This window comes from Cloeon dipterum, chromosome 1, assembly GCF_949628265.1.
Source record: "Cloeon dipterum chromosome 1, ieCloDipt1.1, whole genome shotgun sequence".
Taxonomy (NCBI): domain Eukaryota; kingdom Metazoa; phylum Arthropoda; class Insecta; order Ephemeroptera; family Baetidae; genus Cloeon; species Cloeon dipterum.
The window spans coordinates 27,326,325-27,353,031 of NC_088786.1; the positions used below are offsets into that span (position 1 = coordinate 27,326,325).

At 41.1% G+C, this 26,707-nt stretch overlaps 3 protein-coding genes across 3 annotated transcripts in view; 1 reads left to right on the forward strand and 2 right to left on the reverse strand.

Moving 5' to 3' along the window:
• Positions 1-21: 21 nt before the first annotated feature.
• Positions 22-13,122, reverse strand: LOC135935617 (mucin-2). The gene is made up of 7 exons (XM_065478093.1): positions 12,606-13,122; positions 6,120-6,270; positions 1,665-6,066; positions 1,336-1,557; positions 1,067-1,280; positions 735-1,000; positions 22-673 (listed from the first exon to the last, which is right to left on the reverse strand). The coding sequence occupies exons 2-7, from the start codon at positions 6,254-6,256 to the stop codon at positions 374-376; spliced, it is 5,541 nt and encodes a 1,846-aa protein (XP_065334165.1). The 5' UTR covers positions 6,257-6,270; positions 12,606-13,122; the 3' UTR covers positions 22-373.
• A 2,305-nt stretch (positions 13,123-15,427) lies between these two features.
• LOC135947656 (mucin-2-like) lies at positions 15,428-25,582 on the forward strand. The gene is made up of 13 exons (XM_065496542.1): positions 15,428-15,607; positions 18,657-21,932; positions 22,352-22,581; positions 22,661-22,963; positions 23,025-23,174; positions 23,224-23,374; positions 23,436-23,680; positions 23,736-23,945; positions 24,002-24,131; positions 24,182-24,376; positions 24,438-24,574; positions 24,786-24,991; positions 25,043-25,582. Exons 1-13 carry the CDS (start codon positions 15,460-15,462, stop codon positions 25,287-25,289), a joined length of 5,628 nt encoding a protein of 1,875 aa, XP_065352614.1. The 5' UTR covers positions 15,428-15,459; the 3' UTR covers positions 25,290-25,582.
• The window catches only part of Dop1R2 (dopamine receptor 2), a 62,762-nt gene continuing 61,619 nt past the window's right edge, over positions 25,565-26,707 (reverse strand). Inside the window, exon 5 of the mRNA XM_065496555.1 lies at positions 25,565-25,975. Coding sequence (XP_065352627.1) covers positions 25,898-25,975 — 78 coding nt within the window. The 3' untranslated portion in view covers positions 25,565-25,897. The remainder of the gene's footprint in view (positions 25,976-26,707) is intronic.

Consider the following 26,707-nt stretch of genomic DNA (forward strand, 5'->3'; position numbering starts at 1 on the left):
ATGAAAATTAAAATAGACGAATTGCTTTTTGTGTTTCGTGATGTTTTGTCACGATCAATATTTTATTTTTTATTTGGTTTTAGAAAAAAATAACATTTACAATCAACATACTTTAAAAACACTAGCACAATAACTTACTAAATTATATTTACACGTAAAACATGTTAATCCGACAGTGAAATTAACGCGACAGCTACTGCTTCTGTGTATATTAAGGGAAATTATCATGTCAACCAAGCAATTAAGGAAAATCATTTGGTCAAGATACTGCACATTTTTAACGTCCACTTTAAGAAAAGTGCACATCAAAAATTAATTTGCAGGCCTTAAAGTAAAGTCTTTTCAATTTTGACGGGGGATTGAAGTGAAGCCACTAGGGTTCGTCTCTAGGATTGAACCTACCAATGTGCAAAATCATTCCTGTGGGGTTGTGTCTAACAAAGTACATGAACGGTCGATCTATCTTTAATCTTGGATTGTCTGACATCGGTATCCTCGCCTGCCTTGGTCTCAAAGGCAGTGGCATTTTTAGTACGCTGCTCGATTTCCAGTCATAATCGTCCTCCTCGTCCTCGCCACCTCTGCTTCCCAAACGACCAGTGCGCTTAGAGCTTGGGTAGGTTTCTACGTGGCCCTCAGCATCAGGCGTCGAGCAAAGCGAAAACACATTCATCTGAAAATCATCAAATGCCGAGATAAATATTTGCTCTGCCTCATAATGTGAAATTGATTACCTGTGTGATATCACTCAAATACAGTTCTTGGATTCCATTCACGCCCCTTAGATCAGCAGATCCTTTGGAGAACAGTTCTTTCAGTCCCATTCTTGAAAGGGGAACAGTCAAGTTAAGAACTGATCGATGCTCAAATCGCGGCACTTGAACGTCGATCGCATATTCTGTGCGCTGCAGGTTCCTCAGCAATCCCGACCAAGCGCGCCGAGAAATCAAGCGGGCTTCGAGACGCGCTAGCAAAGGAACTCCTGCGTAGCTGTTCGAACCTGGAGGCATGAAAGAAACCAAATTATAAAAATTTATTTTTCCAGATTGATTTGTTTTTTGCTCACCTGGTTTTCCAGGCATGACGAAAACAGTGCTGGTCAAGGCACCGGCAGGAGAGTTCGAATGAGGAATTTCAACCGCAGTAGCATCAAGACCAACGTCATAGCCATACATGAACTCGCCGCTCCACACTGTTGATGGCAAAGTGCGCGCTTCCTTTTCTCCGTGGAAAATCATTTCGCCATCTCGGCCGACGGAAGACGACAAAGCGCAGTTCATCTAATTTAAAAAATAATTTTATTTTACGATAGCTAAAGGCGGTGAATACCCATACTTGGAAAACGTTAGCGCTTAAAGCTGCAAACGGCGGATTGAGTCGTAAAACGGCAGCGTCTCCCAAAAACGCAGGAACTTTATTAGAGGTTTGGGTTTTTACGAGCTCATTAGTCCTCTCTCTCACCACCTTGGAGATTCCGTCAAAATCTACTTGCTGAACTAAACCGTCGTAAAAAGCACTGGCGCGTGCTTTGTAAAAATCAAGGGGCTGCTTGCTTCCCTAGAAATGAAATACGAAATTGATACTAAAAATAAATTGAAACAACACTGGTGGTTTTTAATAGCACCAGCATTATTAAAAAAGCTAATATATTTCATAAAGCATACCTTCTGACTGTAAAGTTCTCTAACGATGGCGGCAGAAAAAAGGTCAGGGCTCATAATGACAGAATCCGTGATGTTCCTCATCACAAGATGCGGGTTGAACGTGATCATGTCATCAAAAGGCAGGAAATCATTGATTTGCGCGGACGTTTGTCCACGTGCACCAATGAATACCATACCGATCAGAGACGTCGCGCCAAAGGGTGAGATCGCGATGCTTCGTCGTTTGTCCAACTCGGAAGTGGTGTGTTTGTAAAGCCGGATTCCAATGTCGTTGCTGAGGTCGATGAACCTGCGCACGTCCTCATCCAACATAACAGTGGTCGCTTCGAGACCAAGATTATTTATCGATGCCTGCTTTAATACTATTTCTGGCGATGACACTTCCAAGTAGGGATTGGGATGAGGCTTACTTATTGCAGGAGTGGATTGTTTAATTTTGTCGCTGGTCGAGATCAGCTCCATTCCATCATCATTAGATTTAGTATAAACCAGAGGATCCTTTGCGATGTTATTGTTAATCGACTCTGTAGTTGTGGCTTCAGTTTCGGCAGTATTTGGTGCGGGCGACGTACTTTTGTTCGCAGTCGTCTTTTTATGTGTGGGCGCTGATTGTGTGTATTTATTGCTGTCCTCTTGAGTGGTTTTATCGGGCTTGTCGTCAGTCCAAACTACTTCTGGTGGTTCCTGCCAGCTCACTTCAAGGTCGGTGATACTTTCTGAATGGGATTCAATTGTGCTATTGTGTTCGGGGTTTTTAACGGGTGCAGACGGTACAAATGATTCTGTTTTATTTGTCAACGCACTAGCTACGCTCGTGTTGTTAGAGCCACTTGACTGGGGTGAAGTATTTTTCGCAGTCGTCGATGCTGGAATGAAAGTAGTGTAAATTTCTTCTCTAACTGCTTCCTCAGAACTGTCTCCATAATTTAGTATTCCGGCAGTGTCCAAAATTTGATCCAAAACCTCCTTTATCCGCTCCCTATCCAGTTTGGTCACCACTGGCTTTGCATTCGAGGGACCTTTTGTGTCAAGCTGTACAACGGATGCATGCTTAATTGTAGAGGGATGCACAAAATACTCTGTTGTCGACACCAATTCCATGTCTTCAGCGTCCTCAGTATTAAAATAGTCATCTTGCCTCAAGTTAGTCGTTTTAGTGGTTGGTGCTGTCACAGGATCTTGCTTGGGTTTAGTAGTTTGTGTTTGTGTAGAACTTTGACCAGCACCAGAACCAATTGGAACCAAAGTAGATAGCGTATTTACCTCGTGTTTAATTTCTGAGCTCGGTTTTGGCACTTCAATTGGAGTAGTTCCATTCTTAGATTGTGTTGCTTCTGCTTGAGGGATTGGTTTAGGATCGGGTTTTATAAGCGGCTGGACTTCTTTTTTTGTCGTAGGAGGAGCATCTGTTGCCTCGGTAGTGAGCACTTTAATTTTGTTTTCGCTAACTGGCGATTTTTCTGTAGTAGACGTAGTTTTTGGCAAGGAGGTAGTTTTAGTTGTGGTTTTCACGACAACGGCTTGCGTGGTAGAAGGAATTTCTGGTGTCAATGTCGTGGGCGGTGCAGTTTCCTCGTATTCGAATCTGTTCGTATCTTCAAAAATTTGTGAAATAAACGGTACGTCCTCGTTAGTTTCAGTTTTTTCGGTGCTTTCAAAGGAGGATTCATCCTCTTCAAGCGAGTCGGCCAATTCATATTCATTAGAAAGGCCATCATTTTCAGGGAGTGATTCAGAGGTTATCTCAAAATCCGATGTTTTTGAGGTCATGTCTTCCAAAACTAGATTGTCAGCAGCTAAAGGTTCGTTTATAGTAGTCATCTGAGTTTCATAGTAGGCTGGATTTATTGTCGTTTCGATTGGAACATATTGAGTGGTTGTCGGTTTTTCCGTTGTTCGTGTTACAGGGCTTGATGTCCTTGCGGGAGGAGTAGTTTTTCCAGTTTGATACGATGAGCCAAAAGATAAAGTGGTAGACGTTGAAAAAATATTCGATCCAGCGTCTGAGACGGGTATTATTGGCCTAATGCTAGATGCTTTCTTGTCAGTCAATGACTGAGCAATTTGATTAACTTGTGCTTTAAAGTCCTCCAGCGGTGGCGGAGTTGGTTTTTGAGTGCTTGCTGATTCGGTTGTGGCGGGCTCTTTAGTTGTCGTTGATTCGATTTTAGAAACAGTGCTTAACTTAACAGTCGTCGTTGGAGCAGCAGTAGTTTTCAAAGGCGCTTTGGTTGTGACCGCGCTACCACTCACACCTGCATTATTCATTGTAGGAGCAATTATGGTAGTAGTGAAGCTATTTGAAACCGGCTTAACATTTGTTTCAGTAATCTTAATCTCGGTCGCATTTTGTTTTGTAGAAACACCAGCTAATTTCAAGGATTCTACTGACTGTGTTGGCGGAAGTGTCGTAGATGTCACTTTGGTAGTAGTGAAGCTATTTGAAACCGGCTTAATATTTGTTTCAGTAATCTTAATCTCGGTCGCATTTTGTTTTGTAGTAACAGCAGCTAGTTCTAAGGATTCTGCTGGCTGTGTTGGCGGAAGTGTCGTAGATGTCACTTTAGTTACTGCTGCTGCTGCTGGAGGTTTAGTAATGTAAAACCCTGATACTGGTTTCCTGTATTCAGCAGTGCTGGGTGGAACGGTTGACGTGGAAGGGGTGCGCAGCAAATTTATGGTAGAAGCCTTTTGGGTCGTCGAGCTGGGCAATGGTGCCGCAGTTGAGGGTAACACACTCGCTGTGGTCATGATAGTCGGAATTGCTGGTTTCGTGGTGTTTTTTATTTGCGTTGAATTGATGATTTTATCTGGCGATAAAGTGGTGATTTTACTGTACACTGTAGCCGGCAATTTTTCTTCTGTCGCAATTTTAAGTGGAGCTGCTGTAGTGGATTTGACTATAACAGGTTTCAGCGTGGTTGGCTCGGTTGATTTTACTGTAGTTGATTGAGTGACTGGCATCTCGGTTGTAGTCAGCTTAATTTCAGGTGATTTCATCGTAATTAAGTTAACTGTTGTAGTTAACTTTGATGCAGGGGCACTAGTTGTTGTTTGAGGCAGAATATTGGTAGTCAACTTTGTTTCTGGTGCTTTAGTTGTAGCGACCTTTAACTCTGGTGTCTTTGTCGTGGTTAATTTAATTTCAGGTGGATTAGGTGTAGTTAGTTTTGTAGTGAACGGCTTTGTTTCTGGCACACTTGCAGATGTAATTTTTATTTCTGGGGAATTGGTCGTAGCTATTTTTAATTCTTGGGAAATTGTTGTGGTTGACTTTGTTTCTGGAGAAATTTCAGTGGTTGTAGGTGGTTTTGTTTCTGGGGCACTTGTTGTGGTAGTAGTAGACTTTGTTATCAGAGTAATTTTTGTTGTTGCACTCGACTCTCGATCTGCGTATGAGGGAGTGTTCGTAAACGCAGGGAGTTTTTCTGGGGCGATTGTGATTTTTGGAGGCTCAGCAGTGTGCTTGATTTTCTCGTGCATGTCTTCAATCAACAAGTCTGCAATAATTGTTGAGGGAATTGTAATTGCCGGAGGATCTGAATCAGGCTTGATTGGAACTAATGGTACATAATATTCATCATCGAGAGGAGCGGCTGTAGTTTTTTCTGCAGGTGTGCTAGTTGAAAACCCTACAACTTTGGAATTCTCTGTAACTGCAGGTGCTTCCGTTGACGACGCCTCCAATTTCTGGGTGGTGGAAGTGATTTCAATCGTGGAGCTCGTTGGTGGTAAAATTGGCGTGGAGCTTGGCGCCACAGTGGACTCTTCGGTAGAAATACTGCCTTCGTTAACATTCGATTGAGAATCTGGCTTTGGAGTGCTGAAGCTGTGCACTGGAGGCACAAATGTGCTGAATTTCTCTGGAGTATCTTTCAGCAAGTGCAAGACTGAGCCGGGGATGTTCTGAGTTGGGTGCAAAAGCGGATTAGGAACGTTAGGTCGGTTTATTCCCCATGATGGGACGTGGTTTCCTTCTTCAATTGTGATTTTATTTTGCACGTCGGCAAGAACATCTTGCACCTTCTTCACGACCTTGTCAACGCCTGGGGGTGACCAGTCGGGTGTTCTTTCTAGTGGATGTGGCAAGTAGAAAAATGACCCGGGTCTCTGCTCTTCCCCGTGCCCAGCTTCATCAGGCTCGATTCCGGGCAGGTCGGAGCCGATTTCCACGCTCTCGCCAGCGATGAGACCTTGGATTTCGTCCATAGTCATCAACCTTTTAACCAGATCTCCTTCGTCGTTGAATGTGTAGAATTCGTATCGATCCGGTGACATAAGGCTTGGAGGGCTCGCCAAATGATCCGCGCTCGCAGGTTTTTCAACGGGTCGTCCAGTTGCATCAGCAAATCCTTGAGATCCATTTCCCAGGTCCATTATTACGGACACAGAGGTTACAACGCTATAAAAATACAAAATTTTAAAATGGAGATGATGGGAAAATGTTAGAATTACCTTGATCCCAAAACTTTTCTCGTTCCTTCACCATCAACCTCCTGTTCCATAAGGGAAGCCGCAGGAAAAGCAAAAGCACTTTGCAAGAGAATGCCGCAATACATCAGGGCTACAGCTGCCCGGCTCGCAGCCTGCATCTTGAGGCTTCAATCTGAAATAAAAAGATTATTTTATTGATTTTTGGTTGTCAATTAAAAAGCACATTAAATAAGAAAATTAAAAAAACGCTCAAAATGAATGCGTGACTTTTATTTTCTTCGTATGAGATTCATGGTTAACACATTTTGTAAATGCTCTGAGAAAGGGCAATGAACCTCGCACTAAAATCCTAATTCCTTAACATTGACTCAAGCGTTTCTGTCAACACATCTAAACACGCAATATTCAGACGACGTGCTAATTTTTTCCTCAAGAGCCTTGTTTCATCCGGCTGGTTCCAGCTGTAAGTTCTTCTTACTGAATGCTAAATATATCCTGCGCAGTGCAAAAATTATTTGTTCATTACATTTTTAGTAGTCTAGCGCTTTGATCAGGTTCGTTAAACCTTTGCTCAAGCAGCGAAGAAATAAAAATGGCTTAACTGTTTTATCTCCTTTCTTTGGCTTATCGAGACGGTGATTTGGAACACAAAGCATCCTATGCTCGAATAATTATGTGTAAAACACAAAAAATCGATGTTTTCCTGCGCGTGGAGAATCATTTTATATTTATTGCAGCAAGCTATTTGGGTGCCAAACACGACGATAAAAGGCAATGTTTGAGCATGACAATTAAGGTCTACACAGCCTTTAGCTCCAATAATGCTGTTTTTATAATTTAATGACGGCAATTTTCTCTGCCAGTAACTGTATTTTCGCGTGTGTGTGCGCCAACGCAAGAATAAACTTTCGATTTATCTTCTAAGCCGCGATTCTTCCGCTCTGACCGAAAGGAGGAAAATCATCGTGCACTAAGGCATAGTCCGATCCTTATGTATATCGCGAAATGGGCACAACAATGAATGACATCACTCTTTATCTTTGGGCAGTGAGTCAATTCAATGTGAAAGTATGGCCCAACTCGCGGAACAATAAAATCAAATCACAAAATCGACTGTAAAATGAAAGAAAATACACTTGAACAATGTAAATAATTTTATTACTATGTTAACAATTGAAGAGTTGGTTATTTTAATTGAGCCGACCGTTTCGACGGCCAGGAGAATCCAAACGAGATGAGCAACAGCAGGCATATTTACGATTCGGAGCGGCTCATGTATTTCTTGGAGTAATAGATTACCAAATGAAAAAAGCTTGAGCCACATAATACCGTAATTCTTATTCCACGGCATTGTTTTCGCGTCTATTCGCGATGAATTGGACGAGAAAGACGCGCTCGTTTGGGTCAGGAGCACGTCGCGTTGTTCGAGACGGGCATCAATCAAGCTGCTCGTGAGCGCAGTGAACTAAATTTCCTGTATACTAGAGTGCTTCATCAAGATGCACGAAAAATGAATATACGCCACAAGCCGGCAGATTTTCTCATACCGTTTTGATTTGACGTTGATAATAGTTAAATTACCTGGACTTTTCAGGACACAACACGGCCTTTGTTCCCGTCGATCAAAAATGAGATACGAGAAGCCCATTTTAGATGTGTGTTCCCATTCATCACAATTTACAATTTTGGAGGAACATTTTAAGCATGAAACGATTTTTTTTTCATGAGCCAGAGAGGCATTTTTGTTTGGATGAAAAATAAGCAGCGCGCCAAAAATGGTAAACCGCAGAGTTGTGCAAAAACTGTGTTTCCGCGACCAATTAAAAAACGTGAGACCGCAAGAGAATCAATTACACAACTCGAAAATTGTTTATGGGGCACTGTGTGAGCACTTTTACAGACAATGTATAATTTTCAGCATCAATGAAACCTGTTGCTCCGTTTTGAGGGAACAAATACGCGTTTCGAGTTATGCTAATTCAGCCTGGTTCGAGAGGCAAAAAGTTGCGGCTTCTCAGCTCTAAGTAATCGAATTACTTTTGATTAGAGGCCATTGTTTGCACTCGGTGCTAAGTGAATAGCAGCACACTTGCGATTGCCGTTATTCCCGTGTAATATATGTGCCATCGCGGAGCGCGCGCGACTGACTTTGTGAGAGTCATTGCCACGCACTACACAAATATATACATTATATGAAAAACGCCGCCGCGTCTTTGAACTGTGTTATTTTCCGCCGCCCAAGTTGATGTCACGCTGGTGCACAGTATCCGCAACATAGCTAAGCTTATACTGTAAGCTCCAAGTTTTTGCTCGGCGGCGACCTGTGTAAGAAGCCGCCGCGGGGGCAACAATGTAAAAGTGAGCGAAAATTATCCGTGCCCGCCGATAAAGGCAAAAAACAGCAGCCCGTTTGCTGAAATCTTAAATGATGATGATCTCGGATTGTGTCGGTTCCGTGGCGGCAGGAGAGATCGATTCGCATTGCGCTGCCGGCGTGCGAGTTGGATTAGATAACCCGTTATATCAAGACTGAAAGAGAGATGAGAGCGGTGACCAGAACTCCACAAACACAGTCGGCGCGCGCGTGACCACTTGTTGTTCGCTTATGCAACGCACGCAATTGCGCTCGCTCTCGCGTTTCAAAAATTCGTGGTTGTCTCGGTTTCGGAATCAAAAAGTGTGGAAGCGGCGGTTTGAGGAAATAAAGAAACCGACCTCGTTTTATTACTATAGATTTGCTCCCGACATCTCAATTATCATCAAGTCCCGGCAATTGTCGGATGTATGTATTCGATCGTGCGAGAAATCACTCGCCGGTATGAAAATTGCTACTGAAAACTGTGCAACTAAATGCTTGGGATAATTCGAAACCACGATATTCACAGAGAGATAGGAAGAATGCGCCGTTATGATGCGTGTGGTATGATGATACACAAAGCAGGAGATATAAATTACGCTGATTAACGCCTCCCAATTAATAGCAGCATTCGTTATGCTGACGCGGTAACGCATCAAAAGCAGCCACTTCCTCGGCTGTCGAACTCTAACAGATCATTTTTATCTGACTAGAATTCACAATGTTGCTGCAGCCGATTATCCTTGATTGGATGACTCTGTGGAGCGTATTCTTTTTTAAAGTCGACAGTTCAACCATCGGGAAATAACAGTAAAAAAGATTATTCTCAAGACAAAACGACACTATCATTTTCAACTAAAAAAGTTTTAATATCAAAATCTTCGTCGGTATAATTTAGCTGACGAGGTTGAAATTAACGGATTGGGTGAGGAATGCAAGACGGGTTAAGACTCTACTTACAATTAGATGTCAATTTAGGTTATTTCATGTGTTTATCCAATTCTTGAATCGATTTTTCGCAAATCAATGCAACTTTTCAGTGTTTGCAATAATAAATTTACTTGGTTCTATGCAAGCTTTTAGGTCTAATTAAGATGAATTCACTAAATAATTAGCATGGTTTTCCATGAAATTAAATTAAACTTTACACCCAAAACTTTTCTCAAGCTCTAAATATGTATAGGTCAACGCCTGATTTCAAAGATCAAAATTACTGCTGCTTACAAAATATTCTCCTAAAATCAACTGTACAAAATTAATTAAACTCATATAAATCATAATATATATCTGAATGTAACAAAAACGAATTAGAAAGAGTTATACAATAGCTGAAAAGATTGGTACTAAGCCAAGCAAAATTTTGGAAATATTTAATTCAAAAACGTTAAAAAAATTATTGGATCAGTTCTTTCCTTCTAGTAAATCTGAAATCTAACAGGCAATAATCAAAATAACCTCATCGACAGATAAAAATATAATTTAATTGATTCTACTGAATCATATATTCATTAAAATTTAGCATAAAAGTAAAGAAGCGAATTTTGAGGTTTTGGAAATATGAACAGGCATACCTGTTGATGGATTTGAACTATCTGATTTGAATCAATCATTTATGTGAAGTTTAGCAACAAAAATCGTATAATGACATATTTTTGTTTCGAAAAGTTAAAAGGAATAGCATTATAATAATCATTATTAGTATAGGGAGTAATTAATTATGAAGTTATCAAACGTTGCAAACAAAACACGAGTGAATGATCGTTAGCCGTGTGTAGGCGTAATAATAACTGCGCTAGAACGAGCCGTGAATAAAATATGAGCAATTCATTACTATCGTAGCCTTGAACTACTATTATATATTATATTATAGTCGTTGCAGTGCAACTTTTCGTTCAAAAGCCAGTCGTGTGCAGGATTGTTTTTATAGTCCTCTATTTAGTTTGAACTTTTTGTAGGTTGAAAAACCAATAAAACCCGAGCTTTCTGGAGCACATTTGTGTGTTTATTTCTCTTTTCTCACGGCAGGGTCAAGCCAAATATTGTACACGTTTTGGCTCTGAAATTTTCACACCTTTTATGTAGAGCATGTCTATTCTTAAGAGCTGTTTCACTAGCCACGAAAATAAACTTAAGTTCTATTTACACGGTCCCATCCTAACGCGAAATTTCCCACGCAATACTTATGTATGTTTCCGCACCAAGATTGCGTGAGCTTTTTGAAATTCCCTCGTTTGTGTGTCAAGACTTTTGAAAAATGCGCCTTCGTCAAAAGTTGTTATTGCTTTATGATGCCGTTTCCTCCGCTTTACGTTTCGCTCCGAGAAAAGTATCGAAAATGCAAGTTTGCAGTCAATGAAGCGATTTGCAGGCTCTGACTTTTTGCCTGTTCGCTTCTAGGCACACGGCATTCAGCGTCGGGTCGTTTGAAGTAAGCAGTTGAGCCCGGCTGCTGCAGTTATCTCTGGCCAATTCTGATTGACGGGCAAAGAGTGAATGGTACAATGACCGAGCACTCCTCGTCTTTTTTTTCTCAGCGGTCACAATCGCATGCGGCGCGCAGGAAAATCGTTAATTGCAAGCGAGGCTCACACCGCAGCTTGTAATGCATCATTGTTCTCGGCTAATCAGCCAGTGATTCAAAATTGCCGGCCCTGCAAATGTCATTCGGTGCGAATAAGTTCATGGAACTCACTCAGAACTGTTTACGTAAGAGGGACATAGTTTGGATAGACGTCACTTGCATTTGTTTTAAAAATAAGGAAGAAATTTTTCTTTGAAGTCGTGTGTGTGTTTAACATAAAAATTAACGGTACTCTCCGCAGCTCTGTAAAATCGACACTTGCTCGGAAATCGTTCTTCGATGGCAAAATATTTGCATCTTAACTTTATATAGAATTCGGTAAAAAAAACCGCAATCTTGGTAGAATAAATTGGATTTTTTCACATCCAATTTTGCGGCGAACAAGTCTGCTTCTCTTGTCCAGCGTGTGCAACCGACCCGAAGCCGAGAACGTGAAATTAAATTTGCGTTATTGCAGCTGCAGGTAGAGCAGAATACAATAAATTTCGATTGCCGGCAGGCCGAATCCACAAATGGTCACAATTACCAGGCAGCAGCGAGTTGCATAATATACCGCCAGACCGCGAGAAGCGGAATGAAGTGATTTATTCGCGTCTCTTTCCGTCAGCGTCTCTGCGTGTGTACTTGCGGCCCACGTCGGCAAGACGGAATAGCGAATTTTCGAGTGCCTGCATGAACTTAAAGTGGTACCATGAGATATGCAGTGTTGTCGGACGAAAGGGCGAAAGCAAACATAAAAATAATGCAGGTTGTTCACACATTTATGTGTGTGTGTGATTTTTTACACAGAAAATTAGTGAATTCGTTTAAGTGGCCTCCTAGCAAAGTCGTCACTTGAATTTCCTCTATGGCCTAAATTATGTTTTGTTCTATATTAGGTGTATTTCTTAATTGGGAATGTGGCATATTAAAATGTTTCATTAACATTTGAAATTTTAACCCACAAAGGTGATTGTTCAAATTAATGCTGTGCTCTGGTGAGAACTATTAGCATAATCAGTATTAAATATTAAGATTTAAACGTGAATGAATCATATTTTTGTCTTTCTATCCATTTAAAATGGAAAATCTTAACAATAACCGTAAAACACTAAAACTGTTACAGTCTCAAGTTATGCATACTTTTCAAGCTTCTTTTAGAGTAATTTTTCATACACGACACCTTTTCGTGGATATTTTTCCTTCAAGTTCTTTTTGATAAAATTAAAAACAACATTTATTTTTCATGTTAAAAAATGTCTCATGTTTAAACTACTGATTCTTTTCTCAAATTATTTGATAGTGTTGATTATATTTCATTTTCCTGTTCAAGAAATGAGCATTGAAAAATAAGTAAAAATTGCTGCTTGACTGATATATTTTGTCTAAAATTCACAACCTTTCCGACTGCGGCTGATATTAATTTAATTTTGAACAAAAACGAATTCTGCAGTCCTTGAGGGAATTACCACATTTAAGATTTGAGAATTCCTTCGAAATACCTCTTAGTTAGCCGAGTCATCAAACTGATACATTTTTAAGATAAATCCCTGCACAAATTAGAAAATTGCAGAAAAAACCAGATACTCACACGTGTGTCGGCTTTGCGAGAGGCTGCGTGTGTAGCCGTAAGTAATGTGCAGGCTGGCTGCGAGTGCAGTGGCCCGTCTGCCGCTCAGATGGTCGATCGTCAGGTAGCTGCGCTCAGGTCTGCAGGTGGCGAGCCAATGAGCTTCTCTCGGCAGGTCATGTTGCATACCCGCATCTCGCCTTCTGGAGTGAGGAGGAAGAAGGCGGCGGCGTGAATCTGTAGCGGTGGTTGTACCTACCTGAGAGTGCCTCACTCTCTCAGGGTCTGTACCTCCGCCAGTTGGGCACGTCACTCGCTCTCCTAACGGTATTGACACTGCTCGCGAGCTGACCACTCGGTGTGCCACCTGCCTCGTCATTCGCCGACTCGCGCTCCGTTCGCTCGTTCCGCCGCACTTTTTCGCCGTCTCTCTCTATTCGCGCATTTTTTGGCTTGTTGCGGATCTCTCAGACTTTCCGTTTTTGCCGAAACTCGTTTTCACGTCGGCTTATGTGGCAGTTTTCGCCTTCGTGGAAGAATTAATTGCGGAATCACACAAGGCTGCGGAGCGAACGCAATTAAGACGGGCAGACGCACCCGCGGCAAAAGTACTGTTTTTCCCCTCCAGTTCAATGCCAACTTCATGAAAATCAAGATGCGATACATTTTTCTTTTATTTTATCTTTCAATTTCAATTTAACTGAGATTCTCATAAATAAAAATTGGTGTCATTAATTAGAAAAATTATAGCGAATACTTAAAAACGTTAAATTACTTTTCAAATTGATTGCAAGGGGAGCTCCCATCAATAATAACCGTAGTTTATATTTGTTTTCACTTTTCAATATAATTCCTCCAACTCTAGTCAGATATATATACACTGTTCTATTTTAGGATCCACAATAAAGAAAAAAAGATGTTTTCAAATCATAAAAAACTATATTGTTGGCAAATTTTAGGCGAAATAAATTTATATATTTAAAAGGTTGAGTGTAGAAAAAATTTGATAAAGCAAAAGCAATTGTGTGCATGATAATAAAATAACCGCATTATGCATATAATCACTTCTTTTACATAAAATGTTCAATGTGAGCACACGTGCGGAGATGTTAGTAATTGTATTTAGAGGAAAATAGATGAAATCGAACTCGGATATTTGATTTTTCTGCATTTATATTACTATAGTCGAACGTAATTAAGGACCTTTACACAAAATTAAATTTACGTGTCAGAACGAAATTCTTTAACAAAAAAATTTATCCTTGAAGATTAACAGAAAGTCGTATATTATTTGACATTTGACAAATAAATCTAGATTGATTTATTAACGACTTAAATGATCGGCACTAAAGAAATGCGACTTGATTACTCCAAAGGATTAAGTATGGTTTACGAGAGTAAAGCAGCTTTACTCCCCTTAGGATGGTATGGATACAGGATACGACAATCGTCTTACTAAGATCCTGGTTACTCACAATTTTCGAACAATGAGAAAGTTACTACAGTCCAAGTTGATTGCCATAATATCTTGCTGTGTCTACCATCCTTAGATAGTATAGATTAGGATCCGATAATTCTGTTACCCACCAATGACGTAATTCTCGTATGTAATTCTTATGGAGGACCGGTTAATAGGATTTTTGGCCCTTTGTCGGGTCCTAATCTTTACTAGCCTTAGCGAAAACTATGTACTTTGAATTTAAAAACTCTCTCTGTTGCACAACGAGTTTTCCAACGAAAGGCATTAACCGATAATTTATCAACAAACAATAACCCAAACCAAAAATGAAAAAGGAATATAGGAGCTCGGCTCTGTGTCCGCTCTAAAATTAAAAATTAATTTTTGTAAATCCTGTAAATGATATTAGCACATCAATTCGAGAGTTAGAGAACTCACAATTTTCGACGAACTAACACTTCTCTATAGGATAGGGCAATAACCGCAATAACATTGATTCTTCCTATCAGAATGAGAAGTGTGAAGTGAGCGGCGAGCGTGAGTCCACTTTTGTTGATATTATATGTATATTAATTTTGGTAAAAATTGGCCTGAACATATTATTATGCGTATAAGTAGTATCATTTTGAAATTCACATAGGTTGTTATGGGTAGTAGTGTGTGCAATGCAACAGAATTCCGACTAATGTCATTTTCATTCCCGGAGATTTTGAGTTTTGAAAATTAATTTAACCCCCCCAAAAATGAAAATGAAATCTATTTTATTGTAAATTTTTCATACAACGCACCCCGTCTATCACCTCTATAGCTAATATCAAGCATAAAAAGAGAATACTCGAAAGGGAGCTTCTTTGATAAATTAATGAATTAATAAAAGTAATAAAAAAATAATAAAGGTATAGATATATATACAACAAAGTTGTATAGCCAACAATGAACAACCTATATATACAACAATGTTGTATATCTACAACAACGGTGTATCCTATATATACAACAATTGTTGTATATATAGGATACACCGTTGTTGTAGGTATACAACATTGTTGTATATATAGGTTGTTCATTGTTGTATACACAACTTTGTTGTATATATATCTATACGCAAATAAGGGTTAATACACCAATAAATAATGCTGCGTTTTAACAGCCGCAACATCTATAGACATTTCACGTCAGTCTAGGATAACACAACGAGTAACAAAAGAGGCGTACAAAATATTATTAGCGCACATAAAAAAAGACAAAATTAATAATAAAGACAGATTGCTGCAAAATGCGAAAGAGCGAAACGAGATGAACTATTTAAAGTTTTATGGCTTTATCTTTATACATGGTTCAAAATCGAACTGTATATAGACAGAGCCATCTGGTGGCCGGCGAGGAATTTGTCGGCTCTGAAAACAAAGTCAAAACATGTCAGGCCAAAGCATAGGGTCGGCGCCAAAGAAGCCGAAAAACCCTCTCCTCTACGGCGCCGACATAGGTTTTCCGTTCGACAACCTGCAGGGTAGCGCCATATTGATGCCCATCGCCCATGAGGAGACGAGCGAACCAATTCTTGGTAAGGTAGCCGAAAAATCGGCACTTTTCAACTCTGTTGACACGTCAGCCTGCACAATATATGACTGTCGGTGTTGATGTTACACACGGCTCAGCTGGCACACTTGACTTTTCAGAATTTTAAATTTGACCAATGTTGCGCTCTTTAAACTACTCTTGTTGTAAATGCCTTACACAAATGATTCATTTCCGCTTAAATTTTTCTATCACACCTCAGAAAATTCGCCGAAAATTTATTTTCTGTTACTGTGTCAGATTGTGAGGGGCGTGGTGAAATGTTCCTTTTTGCGTTTATTCCGTTTATTAATTATAATTTTCATGTAGTTCAACTGTTATTGAAGATTAGAGATATTATATCTCCCAATAAATATAATAATTTATATTGCAGTGCATAGTTTTAGCATTCAATTTACAATGCTTACATTAATTTTACTCTCATAAGGCCAAAATCAAACTATAAAAAATTTGAATATAACTATTAACACCTAAATTTGGTGCAACTAATTGCTCATTAAAGAGTTACTAATAAGGGCTGAAGGTCACGGAAACTCTGGCGATTTTCAAAAAAAAATTCCAGATAAAAATATTGCAAAAAAGTATTTTTTTAATATTTTGCACATCTTATAAAATGTATAATATTCATTTTTTTTCTACGTGAACTCTCTAACCCTAAATTAAAGTTAATTTCTTAAAAAAAAGGACTTTACTAGGCCTGTGGCATTATATAAACTATATTCATCTCTCCTGTTTCTTTCCAATTCTTCTTAAAGTGCTCTCATTCGCTCGTATTCCAAACTTAATTAGAATTTATTGGAGAAAAATATTTTTCTAATACACGGGGTGGTTTGGGGCGAAGTTTCCTTGCCGGTCCATGCCCCTTTATAATACCATTATTTTGAAACTATGTAAAGGCATTGCTCATTTCTCTGATTGGGGCTTTGGCACCTCGCACAACAAATCATATCAGAGCGCAGAATCAATCACGAGCCCTCCTTCTCCCACTTGATTTGTCGCAATTGCACATCAACTTTCTTGAGAGTTGAGAGGTGCAGTGGTCCAAGCGTCGGTCGGCTGGGCCAGTTGGTGCGCGAGCATCTTTGCCGAGAGTATTATTAGCCGACTCCGTCCGCGTTCACCCGCTCTCGTCCGAAAACAAAAGCGTGTGAGTAAACGAATTTTCGCGAAGACGTTTGCCGGTGGCTTGCTTGCATCTCGGTGACAGCAGCGCGATGGGAAACGCGTATTTCAGGTATGGAAAGATTTCAAAGTGTGCACAGAATGCGGCTGAAAGACCCGAGTTTCTCCTTGCAGAGCTTCATCCGATTTCTCATTCACAGAACAAAAAGTTGACGAGTGAAACTAGTGCAATTTTTACTAGTGCAATTGTAACGGTTTATCTTCAATCCAACTATTTGAATGACTGAATTAGATATTACAAATTCGATTCTCTGCTAAATTTGTCCTGTTTATCGTTACAATTCATGTGAAATAAATTCAGTTTTTTCGGGTTTTTCCATTAAAATGTTTGATGATTGATTTTATACAAACTGATTTCTAATTTTTTAAGGAGTAATTTTTCACCGGTAATTAATCAAAAAAAGAAAAATATTGCCATTTATGAATTCACTTGTTAACAATTGTTTACTTTCAATTTAATTGGAGAAATGGGAATAAAATTACGTTACCAATTTTAATTGAAAAAAATAATACCTCGAATTTAAAAACACTAAAGTGAAAAGTTACCTGTAAAATTAAGATTTTTGGGACGCGATACAAAAGGGCATAAGTTAATACGCAATTTCGGATTTCTTACGTGAAGTTTTGCTCATATTTTTGAGTGGGATCGATTGTTGCTGTTTACTTGCAGTCTAGTCAAACCGTATCACATCAAATTAATATTCCAAAATGCAAAACCTATAGTGTATCTGTGGACTCCCAAATCCCATTAAGCTCAACCTTTGATACTATAGAATTGAGAGTGTGCCAAAACCATAGACACAAAACCTTGTTATGGAAATTTTTCAAATTCAAAATGATTGACACCTGCTAGAATAATAGGGATTAGGCGCAAACTGAATTAAACTGGCACGATTTCTACTGCGTCTGTGGCGCAACTATATTTAGCCAGAGCTCCACAGCTCATCAGCTTTTCATTTATGTATTTTCGTTCGAGCGTTATGGCCATTCTCAAAACACATGACGTTTGCATTTTTTTGCACTAACGGTTTCCATTCATGAGGCAATGATGCATGATTGCTTCTGAAATTAAGGTCGGTCTCGCTGTGGGAATTGAAATTCGGTGCGAAGCAGACAGATGACAGAAGGCAATTTTGAATCATTCACCTTTTGCGCGTGCCTCGTGCTATATATTTTGTTTATTTAGGACAGACCTTGTCCCGCAGCTAAATCTGTTCATGGCTTGGCCAATGCAAGTGAACGTCTGCCTGCACTGAACTTGCAATTTCAAGCGCAGATTATGCGTAGAAGTCTAAAGATATCTTTTAATACCAAGGCGTTCTTTAGAATTCAATTGCGTTTAAAACTTTGATTTGCCGCTGAACAATAATATATTAATATTTTTATGTAGAGTAGACATAGTAATTCGTCATTAAGAAATTAATGATCCATAATATTTGTGGCTGATGATCAATCTCTTAAATTACTCACAATAAGATAATATGACGACTATCTGTTATTGACCTTATGACGCTAAAGTTCATTTTGATAAATATGGGGTATAGTTTCTCTGCTGATCCGCAGTAAAATTACTTTTGAATCTAAGTAAAATTCATCTTATTTGCTGACAAAATATAAAAGCCGATCGAGTCTTACTTTATTTCAAGATTGGCGAGTGAATCTCTATTAAAATATAAAACTATTTTATAAAACTGTTGTTCCAATTAGAAACAACTGTCAGATTGACAAATTTACTGTGAACAGAAAATTTTCAAGAAATGAAAATAACACAATTTATTTTTAGACCATCATAATGTTTTGCTTTGTATACTTACATTTGTTTTGCTGATTTTTCCTTTTGTTCCTTGTTTCAGATGCAAGCAAGCCACCAGCAAACATCCTCCTCCAGGAATCCACACTCCCTCCCAGCCCCATCATTCCCTCTGCTGCAGCACCCTTGTTCTCCCTTTTCAAACAGGCGCTTGGGGCCGTGACCGAGGACCCGAAGCCACCTGAACCAGAACCAGCCAAAGAGTCGACCTCTGAGGTCCCGCTCTACGCGCCAACTGCAGCTCCTGTGCCGGTGCCACTTTTCGACCCCAAAACCTTGGAGGTCAATGGAAATGAACCCGGCGAAGATGCGGTCAATGGAAATGAACAGCTGGTGGTGCCAAATGTCTCCTTCTTCAATCCCAGCCAGTTCCAGTCCAACATTGCTGCTCTTCAGGAAGCCAGGTCGCCATCGACTCCGTTCAACCCCTCGGAGTTCACCCAGCAGCCTCCACCTGACCTGCCAGCGCCCACCCCCAAGTCAGATGTGGCCCACAGCCAAGAGACGTTTCATCACGTGTTCACGACTGCTCCCAGTCAAGAGGCTGCGAGCACAACCTTGAGTACGACTACTGCAACACCTCCTGTTGAGAACACCCCATGTCAGCGTCAGAGTGAGGCTCATGGTGGACCACAGGAAACCCTTCCAAAGGAAGAAGCAACTGCTCCTCCTGAAGCTGATGCTTTCCCAGACCAAAGCTATGGTGCTGAACAGTTTCAAAGTGGTGCAGAACAGAGTCAGCAACCATTCTACGACCCAAACTACAATAGTTATTATTACGGGGGTCAGAGTCAGCAGTACTACTACCAATATAATAATTACTATACTCCTAACACGGCACAAGAGCAGCAGTACTCCCAGTGTGCTCAATACCAATATTACGGCAATCAAAATGAGACACCAGCAGTAGGGGCGCCTCAATTTTATGACCCAAGCCAGTACAACCAAGTAGGAGAGCCTACAAAAGTAGAGCCCATTCCAGCGGAGCCTGCACCATCAGAACCACCTGTTGCAGATCCTGCTCCAACAGGACCTGCACCTTTGGAGCCTCCAGCTACACCTGTAGATCAACCCTGGAGTCAGGAACAGCCCCAGCAAATTGCTTTCTTTAATCCAAATCAGTTATCGGCTGAGGAAGCCGCCAGAAGCAATGTGGAGGATGTTCGAGACATTCCATTTCCCTCTCCGCCCCCACCAGTCGATTTCTCTGAAACACAAGAGAGTTTGGACAGTAGTTTTGACCAAAGCAGGCGAATGACTTCAGAATTTGAAAATCTGAACCTTGATTCGCAAGCAGAATCCCCTCGGCCAGGCTCATCTGATTTACCACAATCAAATGATCCTCCACGACAAGTAGCTGAATCACCATTAAATGTTTACAGCATTCCGCAAAACACATCCATTTTCAACCCTTTTCCGACTGAAAACCGTCCTCCCTCGTCAATCCCACCTCCAGAGCCGCCGTGCACGAACTTGCCACCCGAGCCTCCTGTTGCTTCCACTCCTCTAAGTGCCTATTTCTCGCAAAGGCAGGACTCCAGACCCTCGTCAGTGGCTTCTAACAGATCGCAACTTGCATCGTTCTTCGACCAAGATGTTCCAAGTTTTAGCGCAGCTGCACCCGCCTTCTCCTCAGCGTTCAGTCAGAGTGCTGCTGATTTTTTCAACACTCCTAATTCAAATACACCGCAGCAGTCGACTCCTTTGGCAGGAAAGGAGCCTGCTATGCTTTCTAATATGCAAACAAATGCATGGCAATCACACTCTCAGACTTTCAGCACTGGACAATTATTTTCACAAACTTCCAGCCCTCCACCAGTCCAACTTACTGAGCCGTTGAAAGAACTACAACATGAAGTTCAGCCTGTAAAGCCTGAACCAGCATTGACACCGCAAGCTGAACAGAATTTTGGTTTCGCTCCTCCAAAGAAAGAAATTTCCCCAGCCGCAACTCCCAAAGATTACGCACACCCTCCACAACCATCTCAAATTCAGCTTTCCAATTCTTTCAGCCAGGTTCAACCGATTACTTCGTATTTCCAACCCCAACCAGCAGCTTTCCCTGCACCTGACCAGGCCAAGGGGAAACAAATTGAAACGCAACCATCACAAGCTGCAAATCATTTCAGTCCCGCACCTGTCCAGGAAGAGACACGAGCAAGTCCCGGAGGTGATGGACAGCATTCTGCAGCATCCCCACCAGCGGTGCAGTTCTTCAATCCAGCTACCCATTTTTCACCCCAAAAAGAAACATCTCAGGCTGCTTCTTTCGCTCAGACACCTTTCTTGCAAACCTCTGTCGCAGGTAATCAGAGCAGTCTGTCAAAAATTTTCGTTAATGAGCCTCAACCGCCAGCAAGCAGTCTTTTTGAGCAACAAACAAATGCTCCTTTTCCCCCAGTTGGACCTGCCCAACGTGAAATCCATCAGGAGAGAAAACAGTCACTTCCGCCTCAAATGCCAGTTGCAGCTCAACTTCAAACTGTGCCCGTGGCCCAGCCTCCACCGCCTGCAGCTGCCCAAATGCCCCAGCCAACTGCTGCCATCAATGAGCCACCATCTGCGGCTTCTCCAAACGAACCAGGAGTTCAACTTTTCAATCCCACTCTCTTCGGTCAATCGCAAAAGGCCTACCCGCAAGCAGATGGAAACAAATTCCGAATCAAGACCGCTCTGAACAAGTACGCCTTGCCGCCCTCTCTGTCCAACAGCATCCCAAGCTACTTTGCTCCGCCTTCGTCCTTTGGACTTCCTGCTCAGCCTCCAAACCAATCACATCCATTGACAGGAGCAGTCTCTCCAGCTTACTCTCCACAAGTACAGCCTGAAATAATTTCTCCTCCACCTGCAACTTTTTCACCTCCAGTGACATCGCCTGAGCAAAGCGTCCAACCACCTCCACCGCAGGTCTCCAGTTTCTTTCAACCACAGCAGCACCCCATTCCAACCTACCCTAGTCAAGATCCGACAATGTGCAAGACTCCACCAAACACTCCGGCTGTTATTTCTGGAATGAGCAATCCTCTGGCACATAACATGCGCACCAGCAATTTCGGAGATATTACAGAAGAGGCCTTCAGCCATGCTATGAATACATCTGCAGCAAAAATGTCCCCTCCTTCCCAAACTCCCTCTATTCCTTATACCGATTACCAAAATCAACCCATGCTACCGACTGATCCAACCCCTTTCTCAAATTCTGCAGCTCAAACATCGCAACAAGTAGCGTCGTACTTTTACCCTGGCCAAACTCAGAATGTGCCACTGACTGAAGGCAGTTCTAGTGCACAACCACCCCCGCCACCAAAAACTACAATGTGTAAGTTTTTAACTCCACTACTACTATTTTAAAAAAATAGATTGTTTTCACAGATATTACAAATAACTAAGCTTGAAGAATCAGGTTCAATCTTAATTTATAATGACTAAAAAGAAATGAAAATGACATAGAATAGGTTGTTTGAGTGCACCTTCTTGTTAGCTGCTTGGACATATTAAAAAATGTGTCTTGGTTTATACTGGGTAATTTATTTCCTTCTCTTGGTTGTTAGAAACCCATTTGCATGCACTCAATGAACAACAAATTACAAATCATTTTAAACACATCACAGCAATTGCCAAATATTTTAACTTTCTACATAATTTAAGTTTTATTTTAAATATTTTTGTTTTGAATTGTTAAACCCTTGATTAACAAAGGCAAGAAATATTTGTTTTTAATTATGAAATCCATTTCAGCTGGAAATTCGTACAGACTTAACTCGCGGCCCCAGTATGCTCAGGCACCAGGCCTTGGCTCGTCAGTGTCCGCCATCGCCTCTTTGGCAGCTTCCATGGCGATGAGCTCGCCAATTCCTTCCTCAGGTACTCAACCCCACGATGGATTCGCACCGATTCCTTCTATTGCCTTCACCACATCCCAAGCAGATCCTGGCTTGTCGAGTACAATGTCACTAGATAGCAATTCAGTAAGTGTAATACAGTTATTCTAATTGACACCAAATTATCATTTGATTTCCTCTAATTTTTGTATTGGATGTGTTCCAGGGATTTTATGAGCGTGTGTCCTACCATTGGTTCTTCAAGAGAGTCATCGAGAAGAAAGACATTTGGAGTCCATTCAGCTCAATCGACTCCCAAGCTCTTGAAGCTGCCTTCCAGTCAGGAAATAAGGAAATCATTGTGCCTACAGACGGTGGACGCTACGATGTCAACGTCCATGAAAGAAAGCGAGTGCCTATTTATTGGGACCAAACTCCAAATGAAGTTAGGCGGTGCTCTTGGTTCTACAAAAATCCACTTGACAGCAGGTCCTATCCGTACGAAGAGAGCTTTGCTGACAAGCTAGAGGTGCCTTTTATTCTAATGATTTTCAACTTCATGATTAATGTAAAATTGGTCTCATTTATAGGAGGAATACAGGAGTGCCTTCCTATACAATAAGTGGCCGAGGCGAATTGAACTTTCGTTTGGAGAGGCCATTGTGTTTAGCGGACCAAACGTCATGTCTCATATTCCGCCTACTGCCGGGAGCATCCTGGAAGACTGGGGAACTATTCAAGTAATATTTACTCAGTGGCAAAATGGATTTATTAAACTTTGTATTTCAGGAAACTGGTGCTAAATCTAGGATAGTTCGCAGAGGCTGTGATGAATTTGAAATTGATGAAGGTGAGCCAGGAAAGCCGGATCACCTCTTCTTTTTGGTGCACGGCATTGGCTCAGTGTGTGATTTGAAGTTCCGCACAGTCGTTGAAGTTGGTGAGCTTTTCATTGATTAGTACCAAATCATTTTTACACAAAAGTAATTTTAAATTTTTAGTTGATGACTTCCGGAGTATGGCCTTGTCTCTGGTTCGGTCTCATTTCCGACAAGCAAAGCAAGATGGGAGAGTGAATAGAGTAGAGATCCTACCTGTGTCTTGGCACGGAGCCCTTCATGGAGAGGAAACTGGCATTGACCAACAGCTGCAAAATATCACCCTGAAGAGTATTCCTAAGCTTCGTCATTTTACCAATGACACTCTGCTCGACATCCTCTTCTACACCAGTCCAGTTTATTCTCAGGTAGGCGAAAACTTGAGAGACTTAGCGACTAATTTCTAATAATGTTATCGCTCAGACCATCATTCAAACCGTTGGCCATGAAATGAATCGGCTGCAGCAGCTTTTCATGAAAAGAAACCCTGACTTCACTGGTGGTATTTCTCTTGGTGGTCACTCTCTTGGATCCTTGATTCTCTTTGACTTGTTGTGCCACCAAATTCCTTTGAAGCCAGCACCAGTGCTCGAAACATTGGATTTAGATGAAACTGGACACAACATGCCACCGGTAACGCAGATACAAAGTTAATTGATGTTCGGCAAGTATTTAATTGAAAATTTTAGGCTTCACTTGTTCGGCGTGGTTCATGCAGAGTCGATTACATGATGGGCCACGGAACTGGACAGCCCTCGATGCATTATCCTCAGCTCCACTTCAATCCAATTGCTTTCTTTGCTCTTGGTTCACCAGTTGGTGAGTTAATAGTTAGATCTCATTTACTGGCATCTAAATTTCTAATTAAGGAATGTTCGTCACCGTGAGAGGAATCGAAAGCCTTGGCCAGGACTTTAAACTGCCAACATGCCCGGCCATATTCAATATTTTCCATCCGTTTGACCCAGTTGCGTACAGAATCGAAGCTCTTGTCAACCCAGAGTTGGCGAAATTGAGACCTGTCCTCATTCCCCACCACAAAGGAAGAAAAAGGATGCATATTGGTGTGTTCATACACTGATCTAGCTTTATAATAAGTAATTGTACAATTTTCGTTGTTTGTAGAATTGCGTGAAACCATGGCGAGAGTGAGCACAGACATCAAGGAAAAACTGGTTGACTCAGTGAAGTCTACCTGGAATACTGTCTACCAGATGGCCATGTTCTCCAAAGGAGAGAATCTGGTTCAGGAAGTGGATAAGGTAAGCTCTTTATTTTCTTCAAACCTTGCGCATGACAAACTTTTAATTTGTTAACAGATTCTTTGCGACTGGCAGGTATAAAATTTTACTATTTTGTAAAATGCCAGCTTCTCTACCCTGTAAATCATATTTTTTGTGCAAAATATTGCTAGATAGTGTTCTTATTTCGTTGAAACGATTATTTGTGACTGAACAAGTTAATTTGCCACAGGTTTTGGCAGAACAAATGCTGGCCGCTGACGCATTGAGTGAAGAGCCAGAACCAGAGCCCGAATTTTATTTTGACTCAACCGATCCCGATCCCGCTCAACTGGGCAAGCTCAACAGCGGGCGACGCATTGATTATGTTTTGCAAGAGGCGCCCTTGGAAAGCTTCAACGAGTACCTGTTTGCACTCGGGAGCCACGTCTGCTATTGGTAATAATTTCCTGCTGTAATCACTCTCCAACTTACTTTCCTCTCTTGCAGGGAGTCTGAGGATACGATGCTGATGATGCTGAGGGAAACGTACAGCTTACTTGGTGCTAGTCCTGACCGCCTAAGAGAGGGCTCAGCTGTTCCAGAGTACGGCAGAGAACGCTCCTGGTCGGGAGGCTCCAAAGAGTCGAGAGGGTCTACCTCGCCTTCCAACCCGTCGTTCCTCACCCCCAGTACTTTTCCACCAGCCAATACACCAGCGGGGCCTCCACCCACGACTGGCTTTGTTAAAAAATAACTCTTAGCTGATTGCAGTTACACAATTTGTTTCCCCGCTCAACAAGTCAGAGTATTTTTCTATTTTGCTTAGCGATAATGTCTCCCATTAAGCTAGATTGCTGTTTTGTTTGAGTATGGAAAGAGTTTGTGTGAGTGAATGAAGAGCATGCATCCTGCAATTTGTAAAGCTATATTGACCAGTTGTTGCTGTTGATAAATTTCACTTACTGATGTGATTTACTCTACTTTATCCAAGTCGTTGCAACTTTGTTACTTGTTCTAATTCTAAAATAAAACATTTAATCAAATTAGGGTTGTGTGTTTTAATTGGGCAAATAGCCCACTTCCATTTAGGTCAGAATAAAATTGGGAACATTTCACAATTTTTAATCTCACAGTGAACAACCATAGACGATGAAACACTCATTGAGACAGGTTACGAAAAGTGCACATCATTTCCACCAACAAAATAATTAACATACACATTACGTGAGTTTTGATTTTTTTTTTAATTTCTTTCAAAGCATCTCTTGCTTGCTCCGCTTTCAAATCAGTTATCGGAGAACGTCATAGCAACCTACAAAAAATCGAAAGCAACCACGTTTTGTCATCCTAGAGCATGCTCTCTCATATGTAGGTCTTTTGGCAGCTGTTTGAAGCATGGTGCAGCGCGCACGACGAGTAGAACCGTCCCGAGGAAAATCTCTGAAATGAGTGACGCACGCATTAGTACACTCGTGCGGAATTTTCTTTCCGCTTCATCACGGGCAAGGGCTTGACAGTTAATACTCTTTGTTTATTTTTCTATTATTATTCTACCATTTCCGACAGGTATTTGCAGGCCTGCGCGAGGAAAACCAATCTCGGAAATTAAAATCACATGAGCGCGCGCGAGTCCATTATTTGTTCTATAGGCGTATAGCTTAAAAAGAGTGTAAAGGCAAATAAACAGAAGCCAGCAGCAGCCGCGTGCTCTGAAAAACACCTGTGTTTTTCACTTTGATATTTTATTTCTCTGGTTGCCAGTGCATAAGCAAATAACAGCCCTAGGCTGATGTGAAGAGTATTATTTTTGTTTTTTGTTATTTCCTCTTTTGTTTTGTCAGCGCCGCACAGCAATTAAAATTTTTCCCCAGCGGAACAACCGTCGATTTCGGTAGCGGTGGCGAGTTTTTTTCCAGCCCACCAGCAAACAAACAGCCATATAGCTCCGCTTTTCTCCCTCTGCGCTGTAATATCCCTCGTCTTGGTGGATTGAAATTGTGGGATAGAATGCAAATGCTAAGATTTGAGGCCAGGTCCGGAGAAAGCAGGTTCACCACTAATTTCCCATGGGCCAGCTTGATAAAAATGCACGCAATGCGCGCACACACGTATGAAAATATATGCGTTTGCTCGCGTGAGGAAATGAATGCACGAGTGAGGTGGCAAAATACA

What these genes read in the sequence shown, in the direction of transcription:
- LOC135935617 (XM_065478093.1), bottom strand. Translation starts at nt 6,256, where the DNA reads ATGCAGGCTGCGAGCCGGGCAGCTGTAGCCCTGATGTATTGCGGCATT. An exon ending in GAGAACTTTACAGTCAGAAG is followed by an intron (nt 1,558 to 1,664) that starts GTATGCTTTATG and finishes TTTCATTTCTAG; the next exon opens with GGAAGCAAGCAGCCCCTTGA. An exon ending in ATTTGAGTGATATCACACAG is followed by an intron (nt 674 to 734) that starts GTAATCAATTTC and finishes GATGATTTTCAG; the next exon opens with ATGAATGTGTTTTCGCTTTG.
- LOC135947656 (XM_065496542.1), top strand. Translation starts at nt 15,460, where the DNA reads ATGTCAGGCCAAAGCATAGGGTCGGCGCCAAAGAAGCCGAAAAACCCT. An exon ending in TGTCACTAGATAGCAATTCA is followed by an intron (nt 22,582 to 22,660) that starts GTAAGTGTAATA and finishes GATGTGTTCCAG; the next exon opens with GGATTTTATGAGCGTGTGTC. An exon ending in TGCTCTTGGTTCACCAGTTG is followed by an intron (nt 24,132 to 24,181) that starts GTGAGTTAATAG and finishes TTTCTAATTAAG; the next exon opens with GAATGTTCGTCACCGTGAGA.